The 17,249-nt window shown below is 36.0% G+C and overlaps 1 protein-coding gene across 1 annotated transcript; it reads left to right on the forward strand.

The window, feature by feature from the left end:
- The first annotated feature begins 8,007 nt into the window (after window positions 1-8,007).
- Window positions 8,008-15,238, forward strand: CLEC1B (C-type lectin domain family 1 member B). The gene is made up of 6 exons (XM_004451197.3): window positions 8,008-8,184; window positions 8,785-8,883; window positions 10,125-10,238; window positions 10,398-10,549; window positions 13,231-13,337; window positions 15,031-15,238. Exons 1-6 carry the CDS (start codon window positions 8,070-8,072, stop codon window positions 15,158-15,160), a joined length of 717 nt encoding a protein of 238 aa, XP_004451254.2. The 5' UTR covers window positions 8,008-8,069; the 3' UTR covers window positions 15,161-15,238.
- The last annotated feature ends 2,011 nt before the right edge of the window (window positions 15,239-17,249 follow it).

The following is a 17,249-nucleotide window of genomic DNA, read 5'->3' on the forward strand; positions in this document are numbered from 1 at the left end:
TCTTCTCTCTAAACCTCCTTCATCTTTTTTCTGTAATTAAGTTGTTTTTTGGTTTTCTTTTGTTTTGTTTTGCTAACGCCCTGGTTTTACCTGCAGTCCTCTTAAGTAGTGACCACCTTTTCTCCCACACATCTTCGCACACCTTGTTCTACTGGCACTGCTGGTCACTTAAGTGCCCTGCTTAATCCTCACTGCAACCCCTGTATCTTTCTCCTTTAAAATCTTCCAGCATCTCTGTAGCTCATTGTAACACATTACGCTATCAAATCTTACCTTGTCACAGCCATCTACCACATCCTGGGACAGTCCTCTTCATCCTTTAACTGTTCTTTCAATTGTTTTAATGTCTCCTTGTCCACCTCTACTTCTGCCATGATTCTCAGTGACTTTAATATCCTTGTAGGGTAGACTTCCAGTGCCCTGGGCTATCAGTTCCTGGATTTACCTCCAATAACCTTGCCTATTCCCACTCCCAAATCAACTACTTACTATGGTCATAATACTTTAGAGCTATGCTGTCTAACCAAGTAATCATTGGTCACATATGGCTATTTAAATTTAAATGAAATTAAAAATTCAGTTCATCAGTCACTCTAGTCAGACTTCAGTGTTCAATAGCCATATGTGACTATTGGCTACTGTATTGGATAGCACAGATATGTAATATTTCAATCAACACAGAAGGGCCAATTGGATGGTGCTCTATGTCATTACCAATATGAGCATCTTCTCCTTTTTCTCAGGTCCAAGCATTCCATTCTCTGATCTCCAGCTTCTCTTTCCAGTGACCTCTGTACAAGGATTCTACTCCCAATAGTATACTCTGATGCTCACTATGATATCTAATTCATGCTACCATTTCATGTTTTTCAATTCTTCATGACACATTTCCTATTTCACCTAGCTTAGACCATTTACTAGAGTTAGACATAATAATTATTTCTTTACATACAACTACAATTTCCTTGACTACCCCTTAATTTATCATAAAGGTCTAGAAAATGCAGCTGGGTGAAATCCAGCTCTACCTACTCCATACTTGCATATAAGGAACTGAATATGAGCATATTAGCAGGTCTCATTTAATATTTTTGAATTCTAACTTCTCAACACTTTTACTAATCATCCAGTCTACTAATCTGATTATTTCCGACTTCTTTCTCAACTCAGAAATGTCTCCTTTCTCCTCTTCAGACTTAACCTATAATTGGTTTCCTATTATCTTGAGAAATTAAAACAATCAGAAGAGGATTTCCTCTGTCTCATTCACCAAATACACAAAACATCTACATCTATATGTAATGTGATAATCATTTTCGACAATGATAAAATAAATCTCTTATATACGGCCAATACCCATCCATACACTGAAATCAATCTCATCTATCCAATCAAAAATTTTGACTTTGCAACTTTCTCTGTTTCTCTGTCTCTGGTATCATCAATTTCTTACTGCCTCCCCATCTGTACAGGTTCATTCATGTTAACCTACAAACAAGATATGGTATCTCTGATTTAAAATCAAACAAAAAAGGAGCAGATATGGCTCAAGCAGTTGGGCACTTACCTCCCACATGGGAGGTCCCATGCTCTATTCCCAGTGCCTCCAAAAGAAACCAAGCAGCTACTATGAGCAGACTCAAAAAGCAAATGCAATGAGCTAATGCAACAAGCAGACACAATAAGCTGACACAACAAGCAGGGAGCAGATGTGGCTCAAGCAGCTGTGCACCCACCTCCCACATGGGAGGTCCTGGGTTTGGTTCTGGCTGCTTCCTAGAGAAAAAGGAGCATATACAATGAGCAGACACAGAGAACAGACAATGAGCAGAAACATGAACAGACAAGGGAGTCATCTTGGGGAGGGGGGAGGAGCAAATAAAAAACTACCTTTATCCACACATACTCTATCACACATTTCCCTAATTCTATTACCAGCAAAAGTGCTCAAAAAGCAGTCTTTCTGCCTACTGTCTTCTCTTGCTTTTCTGAATGCACTCTAATAAGGCATTTACCCTCACTATTGAAACAAAAATCCTTCTGTCATAGTCACCATTAGCCTCCACATGAACAGTCCTGTAGCTCTTTCTCAAGCTTCACCTCACTCAACCTATAAGCAGCATTCAACATGGCTAATTCATCCTTCAAAATATTTTATCCTCTAACATTCTCTGTTGGTTTTCCTATTACTTCACTGTCCCACCCTACATAAGTTTTGCTGATTGCTCCTTATCCTCTTGATTTTGAATGTTGGTGTATTCAAATTCAGTTCTTTGTCCTTTTTGTTCTGTTTATACTCATCTTTGTATGAGCTCTTCAAGCCTCGTGACTTGAAGTAACAACCACACACTAATGACCTACAGATTTATCTCCCTAGTCCCAGGGCTTGATGTCCAGGCCAGTATATTTGACTGATGACTCGTTATATTTACTTAGATAAGCTACAAGAGTTTCCAACTTAGCGTATTCATAAATGAGCAACTCTTATCAACATGTTCTATTTTAGACTTCCTTATCTCATTAAATGGCAACTCCATACAATAGAGTCAAAAACTTGGAATAATCTTTAACTGCTCTTCCTGATCTCATATGAATTAAATCCATCAGCAAATCCAGTTTACTACAGAAATTGGGGAACAGAGTTATTAAAAATGGAAGTATTGCTGATTTCACATACATTAAAAAAGACGCCAAGTTTACACTACGGGAATTTGCATTCTCTGTTCTCTGATGTTTGTTCTATTCCCACACAGTATATCTACTTCAGAGAACAGTTTTAAAGAGAGCCCTACATTGTATAGTACCCAGAGAATTCCAGAATGGGAGTTAATTTAATTCAAAATTGTTTACAAAAAGTAATGCACGAAAATAAAGATAAAATCTGGAGGAATCAAAGATCCAAAAAAAAAAAAAAAACAAAAAAACAAAGTAAAACAAAACAAAGATAAATTAAAATCAGAAAAATTAAACCGGCCACAAGGAGGAGCCAGAAGATAAGATATGGGATGGAATTATTTGGAAATGTAGATTCACTTAATCAGGATAGTAAAATATCCTGATTAAAGTCAAGGGCTATGAAGAGAGACTGATTGATTCAAATCCCAGATCGACACTTTTTTCTACCCTGACTTTGGGCAAGTTATCTAACCTCATAATGCTTTATTTTCTTATTAGTAAAATTGGGGAAAATTTAAGTTTTCTAATCCATGAAAATGGGTGGTCTTTCCATTTATGTAGGTCTTCAGTAATTTCTATCAATAGTGCTTTGTAGTGTTCAGTGTGCAAGCTTTTTGCTACCTCAGTTGGAAGACCTGGTATTATTAAGGTGGCAATATTACCCAAAACAATTTACAGATCAATGCAATCCCTATCAAAATTTTAGCATCCTGCTTTACAGAAATGGAGAAGCCAAACTTCAAATTCATATGAAATTTCAAGGGGTCCTGAATAGCAAAAATGATTTTGAGGAATAATATAGATAGAGGACTCACAGTTTCAAAATTTACTACAAGGCTACAGTAATCAAAAGAGTGTAGCACTGGCAAAAGGATAAATACATAGATACTAGAATAGAATTGAGTTCAGAAACAAACTGACTAACTATAGACAATTTATTTTTGAAAAGACTGTTTCATTCAATGGGGAAAGAATAATTTCTTCAACAATGCTAAAATGCACATGAAAAAAATCTCAATATCAGTAGTTACTAGGAAAATGCTGATCAAAACCACAATTAGATAACACTTCAACCCACAAAGATGGCTATTATGAAAACAAAAACAAAAACAAAAACTGGAAATAAACAGTGTTGTTGAGGATGTAGAGACATTGATGAGGGACGAAACAGGGTCCCTGTTATGGGACTAGCGGGGTCCCTGTTGCGGGACGAGTGGGGTCCCGTTGTGGGACGAGAGGGGTCCCTGGCGTGGGGAAGAAAGCCTCGTACGGCCGCTGAGGCTTCCCTCGGGGGCTCCGAAGGCGTGGAGGGCGCACGACCCAGGAAGGAGTCACGGAGACAGGCTGATGGCACAAGTCTGGTTTATTGCGGAAGGGCATGCAGATTTATAGGATTGGGGAGTGGTGTGGCGGGTTCTGATTGGCTAGGGCAAATGCTGTTTCCATATAAGGCAATGTTCTGGCATTGGGCTAGTGATTGGCCAGTAGAGTATGTGCTAACTCTTGATAGGCTGACACTGTTACTAAGCTGATAGGTGGTTGTAAGCTGTTGCTGGGCAAACAGCGTACTAAGAGATTAGGTTTAAGGGAGGAGGGAGGGGAAGTGAGAGCTGGGCTAGGCCGGAGATAGGAAGGGGGAGGGCGGTGCCGGCTAGCCGTTAGCAGCAAAGGCCTAGTCAGGCGTGGTCATCTTGTCTAGGCCCAGTGGGCAGAGGTGGTGTCACCTCTTGCCGCACTGTTTGCCACTGAGGCAAGCCGGGTGCCCCTCCTCCCACAATTGGAACACTTGTTCTTTGTTAAAGGAATGTAAAATGGTATAACCACCATGGAAAATATTTTGGCTATTCTACAGAAAGCTAAACAGAGAATTGTCATATGGCCCAGCAATTTCCCTCCTAGGTATATATATATAAATATATAAAGGAATTGAAAACAGAAACACAAGAAGATACTTTTATACCAATGTTCATAGCTGCATTACTCACAATAGCCAAAAGGTGGAAAGAATCCACGTCCATCAATAGATGAATGGATAAACAAAATGTGGTATGTCCATACAATGGGATATTATTCACCTGTGGAAAGGAATGGGGTTCTGCTGTACATTTGTAACATGGATGAACCTTGAAAACATTGTGCTGAATGAAATAAGCTAGACACATAGAACAAGTATCGTATGATTCCACATATATGCAATATCTAGAATAAGCAAATTCATAGAGCTGGAAATTAGATTAAAGATTAGAGGCTGGGGGAGATAGGGTTTATAGGTATAGAGTATCTGTTCAGAGTGATGAAAAGTTTTGATAATGGACGGTGGCAAGAGCAGCACAGCATTGTAATGTAATCAGCAATCAATGCCACTGAATTGTACACTCAAAAATAGTTAAAAATGGCTATTTGATGATATATTTAAATTTTACCAGCATTTAAAAATTTAGTTATTAAAAAGAAAAGGAAAAAAAAAAGAACACTGAGCTGGGAAACAGGATAAATGGTCCCTCTACATATCAGAAGTATGATCATATAAAAGCCCCACAAATACCTTAAACTTCTCTTTCTCTATGTATAAGATTAAATGATAATCTCCATTGTACATATATTTATTTATTCATTCTTTTGACAAATATTTATTTGGTGGTAACTGTATGTCAGTCACTGTTTTGGAGCCATGGAATACATTCTTGTGGGAATAAAAACAAAAATTTAAACTATCAGAAGACTCTCTGTATGCCAGATTCTAATAAGTGTTATGGAAAAAATTAAAGCAAGGAGGAGGGATGGAAATGTAGATTGTTATGTGGTGGGAGACAGTGAGAAGAGTTTTTCTAAATATTAAAAATTAAGCTTAGAAAGCTAAAAATGAATAATCTGTACATTAGGACAAGCACCATGAGCTCTTTCATGAATTCTCAGCAAAAATAACAGGATCTGAAACATAATTAACACTCAAAAAATTTTGGTTTAAAATAAAAGAGATTTTATGAAAAAGTAACAATCTCTAAAATATTAAACAAATAAGGATTTTTATTCCAAATCCAGACATTTTTTAGCTGTGGTTTCCTGAGCCAAAAAAAAAAAAGGAAGGGAAAATAAAATATACAAAGGGAAGAAAATATGTCAATAATGATATGAGCCTTGTAGGAGGACTCAAAGACAAGTAGCTGAATCTCTGAATTTTGGAAAAAGGGAAAAAAAGAGTTTCTATAACTGTCTCTTTTTCATTCTGTTCTCTGCCTAATTTTTGCTGAGTAACACAGCATATATTCATAGAATATGTATAGGAAAAGAGCAGAAATAAGACTAAATGTTATCAGGGACTCTTTCAACCCTGTCAATCTCTGTACTCACCAAGCACATATCTAAGATACCAGCACCATGTTGTGAGGAATAAAAATAAAGGTTGAATACATTTTTTATGGAAAGTAGATCTGGAATTAAGTCCCTCATTCCATGACTGGGGTTATCAAAGACCCAAATATGCAATCAAAAAGAAGAAAAGCAGATCCTGAGATACAGGAAATGACTATCCTCTGAAGCTTAATGTTACTCATTTCAGCCTATCTATTTCTGGGGACAAATGTAGAGTTCTAAGAATTAATGGATCAATAAGTAATCCTGGCATATTCCTGGAGAATTATAAGAAGAATAAATGGGACTTTTAAGATAATTAAACCAATTTCCCAAAGCCAAGAGACTACAGAAAACTCAACAAAGTAAGCTAATTGTCATATATAATATCCTCTTATAGTTTCTGCTAATTAAACAAGAAAATTTTTAGAATCATAAGAGAGATTTCCAAAATGATCATGGTCCTTGCATGTATATATGAGATTCAATTTAACTGATTACATTTTCAAAGTTACCTATTTGGTTCCTAGGAGAAGAGAGTACAGGCTTATTGAAAAAGTACCATTTGAATTATCTCCTCCAGACTTATTTTCTTTTGTTGGTCACTTAGTTCCAGTTATTTTTTAATATTTCTGTCTATTTTAGAAAAAAACTACTACATTAAAGCAGTGACAGGAGGAACATAAAGAGAGTGTCAAGGTGAAAGAAAATCAGAAGCATTGGTAGATGAACAATAAAATAATGGCCTGAATTTACTCTTCTTATGCTTGAGAACCACTGAATATTTTAACCATGAAACTCAGTGACAAATCAGTTTTGGGAATTTAAGAGATTTGATGATTTGATCTTTATTACATTTATTAAACTTGGTGTTTATTTGACATAAGTGGAATTTTTGATTAAGGATTAATTGTTGTGAAAATATTTGAATCACACAGAAATTTGGGATTTCAAATTCAAGCAATGCATTTCCCACTAATTTGTTCAGTTCATTCTCAAAATAATTTGAAGTGTGTAGCAAAGGAAATTTTAAAATGAAATTATTTAATTATTTTTAAATTATAAAAATATTTCAGGGAGAAGAAGGATAACTGGGAGGAAGAAGTATGGACAAAAGGTTGAGTTAAAGATAAATGTCTGGGAGGGGGAAGGGAGGGAGTATATGGGAATCCCCTATGTTTTCGGTGTAACATCTATGTAATCGAAATCTTCTTCAAAAATAAAGAAAAAATCCTTAAAAAAATAAAATAAAATACAATTTAAAAAGATAAATGCCTACTCATTGTTTAGCTTTTCTAACCATGGATTTTTGAAAAAAAAAGATCTTCTATAAAGCAATATATGAGCTACCCTAACGACAAAATAGACGATATTCTTACAATAAGCACAGCAGCTAACTTTCTGTGGCTGTTTCTTTTAATTAACTTCCAATATAAGCTGAAATAATAATTCAAAACTCGTTTTATAACATTAAATATGTGAAACACATATTACAGTGTTGTATATTATATTGACTTAAGAAAGATGCAAGAATTTGGTGAAATCTAAGTCCTAAATGCAAATGATCCCTTTTAACACAAGCCGATGAATCAACTAGTTTGGCCAGTATTAGATCAAATTATGTTAGACCTACTCCTCACAAGAGGAGGGACTCTATCCGCCAGTATTTAAGTTCATGAATTTTCATTAGCAGTCAGTTTATTTAAAACAATCTGATTTAGATTACACTAGGGTTAAGGTGAACTATGAACTTCATAAAAAAATTTATTCTTTGAAAGGATACACATGATGGAATACCCCTTCATTTGGAGGTGAAGATAAGGAAACAGGAAACAAATGCCGTATCTACTCCATTACCACAAGTTATTATTATTACATTTTCAATTTTCAGGGGCCCTGTATCTCTAAGCAGCTATGAAAGCACTTCCTGGGAAAAAGAAAAAAATACCACCACATGTATCCCAACTCATAGGGCTCCTCCCTACCAGCAAGGGGTGGATCACAGATGGACAGACATTGAAATTGTAAGTGGTCATTTTGCAATGTCATTGTGCCCTGAACTCACTCAGAATTCAAGTGAAGCTATGCAGGATGAAGATGGATATATCGCCTTAAACATTGAAACTCGGAAACCAACTCTCAGCTCAGGACTTTCAGGTAAGAATGTCCACACCCAGCTATTGGAAATTAATCAGTGAAATGGGTCAACCCTGCCTTCCCTCCATCTCCTAGTGATAGCAAAAATTGTTTGTTCTTTTTTCCTGAATGGCGTTCTTTCTCTACAGCATTTCTGTGGTATCTTCATAGGCTCCCAGGCAGACTTATTTCAAATAAAAACAAAAGGCAAGTGGGAAACATTACATTAAGGCTTGTGAGGAAGAGGAGGGTGGGAGGTCAGCGGTATGTCTGAAAACCAGTGTTTTCTAAGATATCAGTAAATGGGTGTGAGTCTCCATTAGCTGATTATTAAAACAATTATTTAAAAAGGTGAGCACAAAACAAAGACAAACACACGAGGTCTTAAGAGCTGGTAATATTTGGCTCTGAGAAGGGTAGCCCAGTGGAGAGGGGGATAGATGTGTGATGTGGGAGCCGGTTGAGCTTACTGTGGATGGTCGCCACAAGGAACACAGCCAAGACGTGCCAACAAAACTGTTTTTATCATCTGACAATTCTGAGAGGTCATTGGTATGGGGGTTGGTGCCCTTTAGCTGTGCTATTTACCTGCTCACTGACACATTTTTTGTATTCCCACAGCTGACCCTGCTTCCTCATCTTTGTGGCGTATGATGGCTTTGATTCTGCTGATCTTGTGCGTGGGGATGGTTATTGGGCTGGTGACTCTGGGGATTGTGTGTGAGTATTAGCTCATTGCCAACGGTTTGGTCTGCAGAGCACAATACTTAAGGGTCTTGCTGTATCACACTAAGTTTCTTCATTGTCCTATTGGTCACTACGGTAATCATCTTATATATATGTCCTGAGAAATTCTCAATGAAGAAGAGCTCTGACTTTTCCTTTCTCCTGAACAAAATCACTTTTTAATAAATTTATTGATTAATTAGTAAAATTTATTTTCAAGAATTTTAACCTGGCCTGCAAAATCCCCCTCAGTATGAATCCAAACTATCTTTTGAAACATTTTTTTTTCCCTTGAATATCTTAAGATATAGCAAAGTCAGAGTCTCCTCAACTTCAAAAATATTCTCTGTAATCCCTAGTCTGAAATTTTGCTCTTTCTGTCCCATCTTCCAAAAATGTCCTCCTTTACGTTTTGTTTACTGAATTTATTTACTTCCACTAGCAGACAATTTATATCCCACTATTTCATAAATATTGCTTTTTCTTCCTGTAATTTTAATAGACCTCTAGTGTCATATTATAATCTATGTAGTTGTTGCTTGCTGGTATACTAGTTAATTTTTTCATAAAAGTATTTAAAAATATTTCATTCACCATTTTCATTTGCCAGAATCTCATTGTGCTTTGAGCATAATGAGCAGTCTGTGTGTATTTTTTAAATGAATAAATATTCTGGTATTAAATGAAGAGCAGAAAATAACAGAAACCATTCACCTTCCTTTAACTCTGCTTAGGAAATATAAAAACAGTATTTTTGGACATGTTATTTTTGATCATAAGATTCCCCCCTCTTCAATTTGCTTATTGACTGCTCATTGTCTGTTTTGTTTTTTCTTTAGGAGGCATCAGAATGAACCTGGCTCCTCTCATATGGGAGGCAGGAGCTCAATTGCTTGAGCCACAGCCACTCCTGATGACGGGGTTTTTTAAAAATATATTTTTCATTTATTTTTCAAAGATACATAGATCACACAAAATGACCATGAGTTTTCTTTGTGATTGTTTCCTTCAAATACAGTCCACTCATTTATTGAATAACTCCTGTCAGTTTTGAATATTTGTTCATTTGTACCTTATATCTCCCTTTGCTGTTACCCTTTTTTAGAACTTATTTACTCATATGCAGCTAGTAAACTTTTTGTAGAATGGTAGTTGTACTGAAATGAAAGCTCATTTAAAGGCCTTCGTATCACTCTTATGATCTTGTTTATAAATTATCTAAATTTTGTATCTAGCTGTCACCCAGCAAAATCGCCTACGTCAGAATGAAAATGTTTTAAGAACTCAGCAACAGTTGGTAAAGCACTTCTGCCAATACTTAAGAAAACAAGAAGATGAGGGCAGTTTCAGTAAGTATCAGTTGATATCTTCTTGATCTCCCTAACCCCCAGAATATTTCTTCAACGGTATCTCTAAGAAATCTTGAGATCTGCAGGAAACATTGAATGTGGGAAAAATTTAAGCTGGATTTAGAATGAAAAGTTTCCTAAGCTTGGTTTCTTCTTAAGGCCACAAAAACATTTCCTGTGATACAAACTGGAGACCTTATGGAAATAGATGCTATGGATTCTTCAAGCAAAATTTAACATGGGAAGAGAGTAAGCAGTACTGTACTGATAGGAATGCTAGTCTTCTGAAGATTGCCAACCAGAACATTCTGGTAAGGAGCTTCCTATGTCAAATATTTTGGAGTCGTAAGGAGAAAATTTCAATGGTAACTTCTTTTTTGCTGTCAATCACTTCAACCCATTTATATATTTATTTATTTATTTACTTTTTTGGGTTTAATTGGAAAAGTTGGGACCTTACAAAACAAGCATGCAAAGCATACAGGGCTTCCATACATCACGCCCCCAACAGCACCTTACACTTTTGTGAGACATTTGTTACAAATGATGAAAGAACATCACCAAAATATTACTGCTATTTATAGTCCATAGCTTACATCTGGTGTAACTTTCCATAAGCCACCCTAATATTAACACCACATATTAGTATTGCACATTTGTTATAGCTCATGGGAGCACATTCTCATGTTTGCACTGTTAACCACAGTCCATCAGCCACCCCAGGGGTTTCCTGAGTTATAGTCCCTCAGTTGTACCCTTTGACGCTTTTACCTTTTTTTATGTCTTCCAGTATGCACAGATATAAGAACTGCATCAAGCTCAGTAAAAATTATAACTTTCAAGATAGAAAGTGTTGAACTAGGACAAAAGAGACGTGGAGGTTTTGTTTTTTTTTTAGGGGTTTTTTGTTTCTTTGTTTTTATTTTTTTTAATTTTTTTCTGAGACATTGAGTTTTGATGTTATCTCTGCCACAAGGCATTTCACCTCTCTCAGCTTCCTCAACTCTATTTACTTATTCACAACAGAATGGAGAAGTGAAAGAATAAAAAGCCAATATGATTGTTACCTATAAATAACAGCATTATCCCAATATTAAATGCCTTCCCAGTTCCTGCTGAATTGTTGAAAACTTGTGCAGATCTTGATGCAGAATCTATCTTTTCACAGGCATTCGCAAGCATATAATTAATTTGGGAGCAATCTCATAGGCAAAACACACAAGATTTCAGTTGAAAACTTTCTATTAAGCCAATCTCCCTTCCACGTTTCTCTCTTCGACAGTTTCTAACAAAGCCTTTTTCTTCTCTCTGATGAAGCAAAGTATGTCCTGATCCACTAATGCATTCACCCTTTATTACTTAATGTAGCTTCTCTCTTTGTGAAATGTGGGAACAAGCCAAAAACTAAGTCCTGAAGTCTCCCTTCTACCTAATAACAAATTTGTCACAGCATCTTTTAAAAATAAAGTCAGAAATTCTCTAAAGCTTTACTCTACAGTTTCTAAGAAAGTAACTTTTCACAGTTTTGCACAGTAAAATATGAAAGCAAATGCAATTGGAATAGATCAGGATTTGATCTATATGAAGAGAGATATTCAACAGATCTCAAATAAGCAGGCCATTCAGGATCTGTGGAATTGCTGCAGTTAGCTAGCAGCTCATACCTTTCTGAGAGCTCAAGTACAAAGAAGGCAGAGATGAGGAGGAGGTCAGCCCAGGATGTTCATGATCATTTTAGTACCCTGTTATTCGAAATTACTGTGCCATCAACCTTCTCTTTTTGTGGACTTGGACTCCTAACGAAGATAGCTAAATAAACTAGCAATTCTTTTCAATCAGGTGAAATAGGAGTCAAATATCAACTCTGTTACAAAGAGATGCAATGGAGACATATAATCACGTCTCTAATCTTATTACTATAATCTGATTCCACCTTGGAGATTTACAATGAAAAGTGAAAGTGAAACAAAATTTTAGAAATAAAGAATAGTTCTGGTCTAAGAGTGACGTATAGAATGAGAATGTATTTTAAAGAAAATAGCAGGAATTAACAGGAAGAGAAGAGTGGCTCAAGCTTTAAGAAATAAGCAGTCAAAAGTGACCTTCACGTCATATTTCTTGTGGAGTGTCAGTCTGTGTTTCACATGTATGTGAAGAAAGCTATGTCACATTTTTATTTGCCTAGAATACATTCTCACCTACTTATTATCAGGAAGGTAAAAAGGTATGGGAATATACAGATGTATGACTTCTTTTAAATTTTGCTTCCCATAGATTGATCAATTGATTTATCCATTAGTTCAACAAATTTGTGCTAGAACTCTTCCTGAACCTGGTGCCATATAGTAAATAAACCCCTAACATCATGGAATTTATCTTATAGTTGGAGCAAAAGACAATAAATAAAATAAATACTTATAGAATATAGTGTAACGGTGATAATTGCTAAGTAGACAAAAGTAAATCAAGAAATGTAGATATATAAAGTTATTTATACTTTCTTTTGAGAAAGACTTCATATACTTCTATTTTTGCCCATCAACCAAGCAAATTAATAAGTCTATATGTAAGATCTTATAGGCTAGCTAAGCAATAAAACCAAATGCATGTAGAGCTTAATTCTGGGGAAGGTAAAGTATGTATTTCTTTTCACTTTCTTTCTCTGGCTGATTTCAGTTTATCCCAATTAAGAATCAATTAAGTACTCAATGGGTGGAAGATAAAATCTTTAATTGATGGAAGATATAATTGTATAAACACACTGAAATATTAAAGCACCAGATATTTTATCATATTTTTTTCCTGTTTCCTAGAAGTAAGTGGGGTTTTTTTTGTTTGTTTAATCCATTTTATATAATCCATTAATATTAAAATAGACATATAATCCCACAGTTTTATTTTTCCTGAGGGTCTGGCATAAACTTTTTTCTTTATGTCATCACTAAGACTGTGGAGACATTCTGACCATTTTATTTATTTGTGTTTACAATAGGAGTTTATCAAAAGCAGGACTAGTTTAACTCGTTGGGTTGGATTATCTCGCCAAAAGTCTAGTGGGATCTGGATGTGGGAAGACGGCTCAGTGTTCTGTAAAACTCCGTAAGTATCTGAATATTTAGAACACAAAGCACTACAAGCATTTTTTATTTCTTTGATTCTGTTTCCACTTGAAAAGTAGTTTCTTAGAAGTTGAGAGGGGCTCTAGAATTTACTTTGGGCTATGTAAGCAGCAGTTGCGTCCCTCACACCCTGCTCCTAACAAGACAGCACAGATAATGAGGCAATTCTACTTTTTTCTCTCACCCATTCTTCTCATTATCTAAGTGACAATCCACTTTTATCCCCATATTTTCTCCCAACCATTTTTGCCCTCAACTTTGCCATAGGAACATACTGGTTTTTTCCCCTTGCTCCGATTCTCTCCACTATTTTTTAAATAAAATTGTCATTTTCATTATCTTATGCTTGAAAATTATTGCCTTGAGGGCCCCTTTAACTTTTCAGTATCTTTTTGTCTCCTCTTCTATCTCGAGGGTCTCTAAGAATCAGGTATATTGTAGTTCACAAGGAGGTTTTAATATTCACTTCATGAGCCTCTATCCTGCTGCAGGGAATTTAGACAACGGGGCCAGTTGCATTGAGTTGCTTAAAATGACTTTCCATTCTCCAGTCTCAAAATTCTAATGCCTCTCCAATTCAAATATAAACTGATTCCAAAACTTAAACAAACTGCAATGACATAAACCATTAATTTAATCAACATATATTTATTACATATTTACTATGGGTAGGATCCTACGATACTATGATTACAGACAAGCCTCTTGGGCTTTACTTCCTATTACTTGCTGCCTCATTTACAATATTCTAGGCAAACTGGTCTTCCCACTGTTCATTCAACAAATTAAAATCATTTTGTCTCGAGCTTTTGTACTTGCTATTCTTTCTGTCTAGAATGCCTGGCTTCCAGCACTCCATGACTGGCTACCCCTGTGACTCAAGCTTCTTTTTAAACATCACTTTCTCGGTGGGACCAACTCTAATCACCAAACTATATTAGCCTCCCTCCTACATGATCCAGCCAAGTTCTATCATATCACACTGCTTTGCTTCTTCATAACTTTTTCCAATCTCTGAAGTTATCTCAACTGTTTTCTTGTTGGCTTCTGTCAGGCTCCCAATAGAAAAGGCATTGTCTTTAACACATGGTAGGTGTACCATGGCTATCGCATAAATGAATACATAAATAAATGTTCATTGTCTTCTCATCATAAGCAATCTAGTCAGGAATATAAACAAGTTAACAGGCAGTTACAAGACAATGCACTATCTTATGTATACGATGCTTTAACATAAATCCTCAGTTCAAAATATTTAGTCACTTCTCTCTTCCTTGATTTCATCCCCACCTTGTGCAATTTGCCCTGCAGGACTCTCCCATCTCCTCTTCTCATATCAAAATCTTACCCTCGTTTCAAGACAAAACTCAAGTCTGATCTTCCAAATAAAACCTTTCTTCACCATTTCAGACCCTTATCCATTTCTTCCTCTGGGCTCCTGTTATGCCTAATGTTGTTCATTTGCTATTTAATTACATGCTATATTAAATTGCTATCGAGCTTTTTAAATGTATATACTTTGTACTCCAAACTAGATTAGAAGTTTATCAAGGGACTAAATTTTGTTTTGTGCTTTTTCCCCAAAGGAAGAAATGAAATACTACACACAGAGTATGATTGTCGATTGTCCATTTAGATTTCCAAGGAACTCATTCTATCTTTTTGATTTACAGGATTGATCTTTCTGGAAGTGGAAAAGAAAATATGAATTGTGCTTATTTTCATAATGGGAAAATCCATCCTTCTTTCTGTAATAACAAACTTTATCTTATGTGTGAGCAGATGCCTGGCAGGACAAAATAAACTACTTTAATGCAGATGAGTGGACAGGATATCACAGACAAGTGCTGGAATGAACAATAAAAGATCTGGATGAAGGAATCACTAGTCATAAACTTGTTTATTTCTCCATTTCTTCTCCTTGGACGCATCAGATAAAATCTCACTACCAATACCACTCTTTTAGTTTGCTAAGCTGCTCAAAGCAGATTCCATAAACTGGGTTGGTTTTCATTTTAGCTTGCTAAAAGTTGATGAACGCAATATACCAGAAATGGATTGGCTTTCACAATGGAGATTTATTGGGTTGCAAGCTTACAGTTCTGAGGCCATGAAAGTGTCCAAATCAAGTCATCATCAGGCAATGCTTTCTCCCTGGAGACTGGCATAGGAAGGCATCTGCTGGTCTCTCCTTTCTCTTCTGGGTTTTGTTGTCTCAACTTCTGGTTTCCTCTCTCCTGGCTCCCACTGATTTCAGCTCTTACTCTCAAGGGTTTTTTTTGTCTGGTTTTATGGGTTTCTCTGTCTCTCTCTCCAAATTCATCCAGTTTGTAAAGGACTCCAGTAAGAGGATTAAGACTGACCCTGGGTCACACACTATTGAAGTGATCTAATCAAAAGTTCCCACCTACAATGGGTTTACACCCACAGGAATGGATTAACCCAGAGGACATGAATCTGGGGTCCATAACAACCTCAAATGACCACAGCTTTTAACAGTGGGAATTTATTGGCTTACAAGCTTACATTTTTGAGGCTGAGAAAAATGCCCAAATTATGGCATCACCAGATGATGCTTTCTCCCTGAAGACTAGCTGGTAGTGATCCTGGACTCCTCTGTCACATTGCAAGGCACATGGCAGCATCTGCTGGTATCTCCCTTCTGTTCTGGTTTTTGTTGCTTCCAGCTTTTTGCTTCTATGCCTTTCTCTCTCTTTTTCTGAATTTCATTCTCTTACAAAGGACTCCAGAAAGAGATTAAGATCCTCTCTAGTCACACTTTAACTTAAGATCCTACTCACCAAAGAATCCCACTTACAATGGGTCCATACCTACAGGAATGGATTAACTTTAAGAACATAATTTTCTGGGGTACATACAGCTTCAAACCATCACAATCATTTACCTAGTTCTTTCTTTACATATACAGAAGCCAGCTCTGATTTGATCTTTTGCTTCCCAGTTGTTCTGCTTTCCATTGATTCCTTTCTTCTTGTCTTCCATTCCTGATTATCTAGATATAGTAAGGTTTAATATATCTTCAGACATGAACCTATACAGTTAAAATCTGGACAAGAAAGGCTAGGGATTAACTGACTTAAAATGTAGAAAATATCTATGTTTGAAAATGGTACAAAATATCTAAGTTTGAAAAAGAGTATAAGGTAGTGGAAAGAACACTATGCCTGGAGTAAGAGAATATTTTAGATGGTATCATCACTTAACTAAAGCATGGCCATTTCTAGTCATATAGTCTCTTTAACTTCCATTTTTTCATATATAAAATAGGGCAAAGGCCATGTTCTATACCTCATAGTTCTACAACTTAAAGTAAAACTTAAAACTGATGGTATGATTAATCGAATCATGATTGTCCAATTCACTATTCTATGTCCAGCAGCAACACAACCCCATAAAAATATTTCCTTCTTATTGAATGAGATAATTCATTAGAAGATGCTCCAATCAACAAAACACTGTACAAATATATAATTACTATTCCAAATCCATCTTTGGTCAGATTCAACAGCAGTAATTTTCTGTGCAAAAGAAAGCAAAAATAGTTTGCAAGAAACCTGATGGGGTTTGTAAAATGAGTGAATGCTTCTGAACAAGGCCTGTGGGCCAGTAGACAGAACAGCAAATAAAAATGCTCTATCTAGTAATTTTCCAAACAGTTCTATACTTGGTTTTTGCTGAGTAACTCAGTGTATTTATAGAATATGTGGAGAAGCACCCTTCAAAAAGATAACAGGCAAACAATTGCATTTCTTTCCAGCAACTTCCCTGAAAGTGCTCTTTCCCTTTTACTCTAGGAGGAATCAAATTTAATGACACGATTCTCAATCATTTCAACCAAGGTTGAGGTGTTTGTTAAAACAAGCAGATCTTC

The sequence above is a fragment of the Dasypus novemcinctus genome, chromosome 20, assembly GCF_030445035.2.
Source record: "Dasypus novemcinctus isolate mDasNov1 chromosome 20, mDasNov1.1.hap2, whole genome shotgun sequence".
In the NCBI taxonomy this organism is placed as follows: domain Eukaryota; kingdom Metazoa; phylum Chordata; class Mammalia; order Cingulata; family Dasypodidae; genus Dasypus; species Dasypus novemcinctus.

What these genes read in the sequence shown, in the direction of transcription:
- CLEC1B (XM_004451197.3), top strand. Translation starts at nt 8,070, where the DNA reads ATGTCATTGTGCCCTGAACTCACTCAGAATTCAAGTGAAGCTATGCAG. An exon ending in TCTCAGCTCAGGACTTTCAG is followed by an intron (nt 8,185 to 8,784) that starts GTAAGAATGTCC and finishes GTATTCCCACAG; the next exon opens with CTGACCCTGCTTCCTCATCT. An exon ending in AGAAGATGAGGGCAGTTTCA is followed by an intron (nt 10,239 to 10,397) that starts GTAAGTATCAGT and finishes TTTCTTCTTAAG; the next exon opens with GCCACAAAAACATTTCCTGT.